Source organism: Petromyzon marinus, chromosome 31 (genome assembly GCF_048934315.1).
Source record: "Petromyzon marinus isolate PM22_M1 ecotype Great Lakes invasive population chromosome 31, UKy_Petmar_22M1.pri1.0, whole genome shotgun sequence".
NCBI classification, from domain to species: Eukaryota; Metazoa; Chordata; class Hyperoartia; order Petromyzontiformes; family Petromyzontidae; genus Petromyzon; species Petromyzon marinus.
The window spans coordinates 14,430,185-14,438,603 of NC_133697.1; the positions used below are offsets into that span (position 1 = coordinate 14,430,185).

Consider the following 8,419-nt stretch of genomic DNA (forward strand, 5'->3'; position numbering starts at 1 on the left):
TGATGCTCCAGACAACTTTCACATTAAATAATCGGTTTTGTAGAACAAAAAAAAGCATGCCACTCATGTGGTTGGTTTGGTCTCTAAATTGGCCTCTGTTTGGATCTCCATTGTTTTCGTTAACAATGTAAATGTACGTGATAATAGGAGTAGGCTAATGGATCTGTATTTTTTATCGATTTTCTATGGGGATGTTTTTACGTGGATATCACTGCGTATTTATGGCCCATGCTAACGTGCACTTAGGCAGAGAGGCCCTTACTCCTGCCTATCGTTGAGACATGAGGGGGAAGAGATAGCATCGCAGACAGGACTCTGTGGGTGGGTTGGTGGTGGCTATTCACGTGGCTGCCGGTAATCCAGCACCGTGGAGGCAGCAGCGAGGGATGGTGAATCACCGCACAGATGGTGTAAACCTTTGCTGTACCGCCAAGACGAGGCGGCACAGGAGTGTGAACACATCGACATCCGTACGCGTGGGGGGGGGGATAGAGCGTTGCCCCCTCACGCGCGAGGGTTTTCTTCGGGTGCTCCGGTTTCCTCCCCACGTGTAAAATAAACACATCATCATTATTTACCGAAGACATCTCACAATAAAAACCCAATGTAGCGGCAGGACCCTCCTGAGAAATAAAAAAAGACTCCATTTGACTCCGCGTGGCTTCCGAGATAAATAACTAAAGTGAGTAAATACAAGTACAATTAATCTGGCTGCTGGGCATGACAGCTGTATCACCATTTTGTTTGGGCTCTTATCTGTTAATCTTGATTTGAAGCTTTCGTGACTGGAGTAATCCATACTCTTTGGTTCTTTCGGTAAAGTCACGTAGGTATAAAATAAAATAAATCACGACGTTTCGATCGCAACACAAGCGGTCGTCCTCAGGCGGAAAAAATGTAATCCAGCAGGGGAACCGCTGAACCATAGCTAGCTCGCTCCACTGCTGGTGGAAGGGCCCCATTAGAGGGAAAATGGTCATGGCTTACTGTCCCACGCTCTTGCAAGCGTTGCATACATGACCAGCAGGTAATATCCACCAATCGACAACATTTCTTTGAATTTTATTACTTTTTTTTTAAAGCACTATCTTGACGTTCTCTCACCTGTTTCACCATTTGGATATCAGTCCACTTAAAATAATTGCCCTAGGATGTATATACTCTGCTGTGTTTTCCAGTTGTATCTCTCCAGAACCTGTTGTAACGCAACTTTATTTTGCTTGTATCTAATTCCAACAGCCTTCTTTGTTAAGTTCTTCAATCAATTCCTCTTTTTCTCTTCTTCCATAGTTCACTAACAAACAAAATATCCGTGTAAAAAAAGAGAAAATCATAATCATTTGCGTATCATACGTTTATTTATTTATACAGCACATTTAAGGCAATGCCCTTTACAAGTCAAACAATTAAAAAAAATCCGTCAAAAATAATAAAAGAAGAACGGAGAACGCAGGAGGCGATTCCTCCACCGAGGAGTTGGACCACACGGAGTACCCCAGCTGCGGAGTGCTGGAGGATTGAAGTGGCACGAGGTGGGGAGGGTAGTGCAAGACCAGACAGAGGGGGGTTGGAATCATTGCAGGCACGAGGCGACAATGCCACTGATGAGCGCGGCACGAGGGGAGGTTGTAAGGGCAAGGGTGACATTTCCGTCAATGTTGCTGATGAAGAGGCCCGCTTCGTGCTTTGGCGGTGGACTGCGAGGAGCAAAGGAGTCGTGAGGATCATGCTGACATTACAGGCCTGGGAGAGTGGGAAATGTTGCCGTTGAAGATTGAAAGAGAAAAATAAAGGCGCGAGTGTGCAGGGCAGGGAAGAAAGACGATCCCCGTCGGGTTCATAGTCGTTGAGTTTCAGTTGGTTGGCAGTTACCCAGGTGGCACTGGCAGCGAGATGGTGAGAGATGTTGTCACGAGTCTCCTGGGCGTTGTCAGAGGCACTGCAGTCATCATCGTACGGCTGACAGGAGAAGCCTCGCACGAGTCCAGATTAGGGCACTCGAGAGGAGGAACGGAAGTGAAAAACGACAGAGCCCATGGGGGTGCCAAAAGACAAATGGAGGTACGGGGGAGGGTAGGAGAGAGCTCCATCGAGAGAGATTGAACACACTAAAGCAGAGCGATGGGAGAAAAACGATCGACTGCTTGGGAAACCAAGAGAGTGAAGTTGAAGGAGATTTGATGCCACGAGTGAACCGGGTGTCACGTGCTCTGGCGAGGTGGAGCTCGCGAGTAGGTTGAGCAAACGCAGCTCCTGATCAGAAGAGGGTCGGAGATCGGATTCGAGAGAGTCGAAGAGTGACTGAGAGAAATGCGACGATTCCGGAATTAGGCAGAGTTAAACAAGCATGGGGAGGGACAGGATAACACAAAAACACACAAATCAAGGTGTGACTGAAAAAGAAAGTTGATCAATAAGACATCTCTGTAACGACGATTTTTTTTTAAATGGGAAGTCATACATTACACACCAATACACGACAAAGGTCCAGTGCTTAGACAAACCAGAACACCGATCCAGAAGGCCACACTGAATTATTACAATTAGAGTTGCGATACTTCCTTGTTTTTTTTTTTTATGAATGCACGATATTCGCGTTCACGTTAGAGTTGCGATACTTACTTGTTTTTTTATGAATGCACGATATTCGCGTTCACGTTAGAGTTGTGATACTTCCTTGTTTTTATGAATGCACGATATTCGCGTTCACGTTAGAGTTGTGATACTTCCTTGTTTTTTTATGAATGCACGATATTCGCGTTCACGTTAGAGTTGTGATACTTCCTTGTTTTTTTATGAATGCACGATATTCGCGTTCACGTTTGGTCATCGGGAACTAAACCTGTGCAAGAAAACTCGACAAAGGTGCTCGAGACGGCGACTATCACAGACGCAAAAAAACATTCGGTACTCACGAGGAATTTCTTTTTAAATATCCCTGCCCACATATTTGGAATACTTACCATCGGAACACGACAGAGGAATCTTTAATGTGCGTCTCAACTCGCGTGGGTCTTCCCCCCCACCCCCCCCCCCTCTGCACTGAGTGTGCCCACTGGGGTGGTAACATTTGAGTCGTCCCTTGTCAACAGCCTCCAAATTGGTTATAGACCTCTAGCAGGGTTCATACTCCAGCTCGTCTCAAATTCTCTTCCTTTTGCACGATGATTTCTCCCCTCTGCTTCCCGACGATTCTTAACTGTTGGGCACGATGCGTGTGACCCTTCAGCTCCTCAGTGAAACTCGCTAAACCAGTTGTGCCATTTCGCACGTCTGCGGGGCTTTCTTATTCTGAATTTTGTGGTGGTGGTGGTGTTGTTGCTGCTCCCCTTAACTAATTCCAACTCGAAATTAACTGAACTCCTTTCAGCCCTCTGGCGACTCTTGAGAACTCGCCTTTTGCCCGTCCAAAGACAAGTGTATTTCAACAAATCTGAAACGTGCAAGCGAAAATCAGACCGCGACGTGATATTCGTTGCATCAATGCGTGTGCAATTTGTCAGGGCGTGGTGCCACAGACCTATTTTATTTAAAGGTTATAATCCCTTGACCATCATGACGTCCTTTTTACTCTGATGTCTCAACAGCGTCACGGAGATCACGTGATGACGTGAGGGTTCTGCCTTTGTAGTGAGGGTTGTAAGTTGATGCCGAGGAGGGGGTAGGAGGAGGCGCCTCGGCCCCCCCCCATGTGGAGTGACGTCACCCGCTAATAATTATGAATGGGGAGGGGGGTCCATGTGGAGGACGTCACCTGTTGATTATTAATCAGGGGAGCTGGCCGACGTGGTGTGACGTCACGCGCGGGACAGACATTCTTGGCTCAATATAGTAGTAAATAATGTCTCGCTGTTCATCCCGTCAGTGCCTTAGATATGCCCGCACTTCCGTCTAGCACGGTTGGCTACGTACGGCGCAAAAGAAGTCTGGCAATGATACCTTCTATCCCACGTCTGTTTCACTCCAACACATCATACAGACTCTGCTCTTCCAGCAGAGTCTGTATCCTCATTGTGCTCTTCCTTAAATCGTCACCTCACGCAGTGTTTCTCCATGCTTCTGAAGTTGTCGTTTCTCCCATCTGGACACTCGCCCACATTTATACATTTTAATATTGATGTAGAACGTCATCGTCATTTATTATTTACGACCGCGCCTCCCATGTAGTAGTACATCTCACGGCGCCAGACCAGAGTGGTATTTGAGACGATGATGATGATAACGACGACAATAATAAAAAAAAGACTCGCTCGGTGAAGAATTGATTGCAGACCAAATACAATGTGCAGAAAGAAGTGCAATATAGACAGTCGTGTGTCCGTTTCTACCCTAAACTTCTTTCACAAGAGCCGCAAGTTCTCCCGGTGCCTATCCACGATTGTTCTACCCACTCGGGCACGGGCTTTCGCTCTTACATTTTCGGAACGCGTAAACGACGATTGTAACCAATATTGCTTGCATCCTCCTTAAAACAAAACCCCCTTCTCCTGCACCCTACTGCTCTTCAACAATCACATGTTGCGACCTCACTTGGTGCAGTGATTGTGACGTGCCCTCTGCTGTGATAATAGTTTCCTTTTTGGCACAAATAACCAAACGCTCGTCGTGTTTACATTCCAGGAACTCCGTGCCCCGCCTCTCTTGTTTCAAGTGAAACGCATTGCGTGGCTTAACATTCGCCAGACCTATGTAACCGACGTTACACGCGATTGTATGTATCATTGTATGTGTATACTGAAAATAAAAATCATAATTACCTTACATTATTTATGCCTTGGCTAATTCACACGCGTGTGTAAGCATCTATCGGTACCACTGTATGTGAAAACACATTCAATTTCCCCTCTATATTTTTGAACGACTGATGTATAAATTAAGCCCAGCTGCATTTCGATTTAAGATTTGTAAGTTAACAATAAAACTAAAAACCCTTAAGTTACTCAGAAAACACGACTGAACTAATTTAATACATTTTCTTCACGCACAAGTCATCGAGGCCACTACAATTTTAAACCACGACTTTTAAATACCTGCAGTTACCTCCTTTGCAAAATTATTAAAACAGAATAAGAGTATGCATTTATACTGGATGAATCAAATCAAGACTGAGTTAAAGCTCTTTTTCACGGAAATTAAATATCAGAACTGCAAGTACACGCAGAAACGGTAATGTGGAAAACCAGCAATGTAAAATTACACGGGTTAAAATAAACACACTTAGCATGTGTAAACCCCCAGCATGTATATTTAATGAGTAAACACAGCTTGATGTTTAAACGCGTGCATATAACAACCAAAATATTCCGCTGTTATCAAAACGCATGGAATTATATTATGTGGAAAATAGAGACGATATCGCAAAGTTAGTAGCTAAAGTAAACAAAGACACACAAGCACACTGAGCGTGTTTGCATATCCACGGGATACATATTGCACGGGTCAACACAGCGTGTGGTGTAAATGCACAAAACGATTCCATGTCGTGAAAAAAAAACGTAACACAAAACAATGTGACCATGGTTTTAAAAACGTATTCGGGGAGCACCGGGCCACACCCTTTGCGGCAGAGGCATCAACATGCGCTCTCTGCAGTGCCTCTCCATTGTAAAGCACAACAACTCCACCTAGCATCCCCGTCCCTCGAGCCAACCCACGCAACCCAACCCAACCCACCTTCGGGCAGAGCAGCCTTCCAAGGCGGAATCACCATGTGGAAACAGTCGCACATGGTGAAGGATGCTGGCAGTCTCCTCTCCTGCTCCTATCCCCGTGAACAACTCTTTAAACCACTCGCGACGGGTTCGCACCGTGGGCTCTCTCTCGCGCTAAGAATGGTGATGTCTCGGGGGTGCTGAACACGCAGCGTGTGCGTGGTGGCCGGCAGGCTGAGAGTGCCACCGGTTGCCGCAGAGCAGCCACTGCGGTACGGCACCTCGATTATATCGAGTGCCACACCCCTCCAGATCAATTCTCTCACCCTGCGCCATCAAGCCACCATCCCTCCTCTGCGCTACTCCTCCCCCCTTTCTCTCTCTCCTCTCCCCTTATCTGTTATTGGGCGCTCTTGCCCGTCCCGAGCACGCGTGCACGCTGCCCGTGCCGTGTGTACACGGCGTGCAATCACCCTGATGGCATTGAACAGCAGCATCGCGACCGGCAGGCTGGCTGCGAGATGGCGTTGCTGCGTAATCGGTCAAGTTGATCTCATAACATTACCGCCCAAGAGTGGACACATCACGATACTTGCACGGTATGATTGCCCATGACCTGATTTGTGTTCTCCTATACAAACATAATGAAGTACGTCCAATCGCCATTAGAAGCCGCATTGTCCAAAAATGGCATTTGGAGCAACGTAATTGTGTTCAGATAATTGGTGCCATCAATAAAACTCCCGATCGTCACCACCCGGGCTGATGCAAGGAATTTGTGCGGTATTCTTTGAACACGTTTCAAAGACTTGCAGTTTTAGGCAACAGCTTGTGTTAACAAACCTGGTTTTGCCTGCCACTTGCACGCTTTATTCAAGTCATGTACGCAGCTTACAGCCAAGTCAATCGAGCAGTGGGGGTTTGCCAGGAGTCGAAATTCCACATTTCGATGGCGAGGACGTGGCTCTATCGGACGACTGGCGTAATAGTCCCACACAATACTTACATAATCAACTGTTTAAGGACGATAGACCCACCCGACCTGAATTCGAGCTCGCAATCTTCCGAATGCTAGCCAAGTTTTGGAATTCAACACGAAAACCCAAGGCCGTAGCCATGGAGTCAACATTGGAGGGGGGGGGGGACCAAAATCTTCCAGGGGATCTGGGGGTCCCAACCCAGAAAAAGATCTAAATTTTAAAACTCATTTCCTGCCATTTCCTGCCTAAAAATATTAAAAAATTCACTCACACATGGGATGGACTTTTATTTTTACAATAATGTATAATAGTGTATTGTATTACATTGCTCTGTTTTACCATTTCTTGTTTCATAGTATGTAATGTTTGAGATTAGGGATGAATAAAGTACAACCATAATCATATAAACAGAAATCTATGCATTGATCTATATGAAGACAAGTCCAGATATTGTGGCCAAGGTTTATCAAATTGTTGTTTTATTTACATAGCATAGCAATTATTAGTACTTTTAAAAATATATTTTATAGCAATATATTGGGGGGGACATTTTGTGCATATTTGAATATTGGGGGGGGGATGTCCCCCCCCCAATACATAGTATAATTACGGCCTTGCGAAAACCTCTTAACAATGGAGGTATGATGTGGTCTGACCTTGCAAATAGTCACTGGTTATTAGGCCTTCATTGATCAGTGGTGGACGGTTGGGTAAATCATTGCATGCAAAACATTTCACTCGGGATGAGACGATTAAATAATGTATAAGCATGCACTCGTCTAATTTATTGACAGGTAATGTATAGCTCACTTGGCACACTGCGAAGTCTCCTAGTGACACTGATACATATGTACTGAGCACAATTTCCCAAATGTATATTAGTGGGACATACTGTACTATTGATTTGCCAAAGCAGTACTTTTGCCGTCAGTGGTAAGATCTCTCCGCCGTACCGAGATGTGACCACTTGATTTTTTTAAAATCTGGGTCTTCCGGTATTTCCCTCCACATTTAGAAACACGAGTTTAGAAACAACATGAGTTTAAAAACATGAATTTCGAAACACGAGTTAAGAGTATTTGGCTGCTATAAATGTCCACGTGATAAGCCACTTCGGTGAGCTGATCATTTGTGACCAAGTCGCTTCTGAAAAAGAGCTATATAGCTCAGTGGGCCTTACCTGGTAAAATAGTAGTTTAGTTTTTAGTTTATTAAATCCAAGCACCAACAGCCAAACATTGAATGGACTACCGACACCCGAGCAGGTGCCAACACTGTCCAATACAGGTGTACGTTGCTCTCGCGAGGTTAAACGAAGTCCAGGTGCGGTGACGTCGCTCGTCTTTATATGACGTCACCATGCACGTGCAAAGCTCACGAGGCAAACATTAACATAATCATCGTCATCATCGCCGTCGTGTGTCGCCATCACTCCGCTGGAAGTGTCTTGAATATCACCGTCCTTTGTAACACTTCAGCACTGCCCCTCGTGAACAAAACATCGTTCAACATCTTGTCCAGATACTGTGCCCAATTTAATACCTGGTCCTCAATCTCGCTAGCAATGCACGCATTTCCCGAGTACTCATCGCGTTGCGTGCCCCAACAAGGCCACATTATTACTCTACGAGTCTAACCAATTGATAAAGCGAGGATGTAATGGACTTTAGAACATAATTATTTGGCAGAAACCCGTTTCTGTAGGACAACTGATGACTTTCCAAAAACCCTCCATTCACTTGACCCGAAAGGGATGATTAACCGATTCACCAGCGCCAAAGTTTAAAC

The 8,419-nt window shown here is 45.4% G+C and overlaps 1 protein-coding gene across 5 annotated transcripts in view; it reads right to left on the reverse strand.

Annotated features, from left to right (window-relative positions):
- Positions 1-6,008, reverse strand: part of LOC116947892 (neuroblast differentiation-associated protein AHNAK-like) — a 112,656-nt gene extending 106,648 nt beyond the window's left edge. For 4 of the 5 annotated variants that reach the window (XM_076071137.1, XM_076071135.1, XM_076071136.1 and 1 more), the window contains exon 1: positions 5,674-6,007. In XM_076071137.1, coding sequence (XP_075927252.1) covers positions 5,674-5,728 — 55 coding nt within the window. In that variant the 5' untranslated portion in view covers positions 5,729-6,007. Of the gene's footprint in view, positions 1-5,673 lie in introns of all 5 variants that reach the window. The other variant, XM_032964168.2, reaches the window with a different exon arrangement.
- Between the last annotated feature and the right edge of the window lie 2,411 nt (positions 6,009-8,419).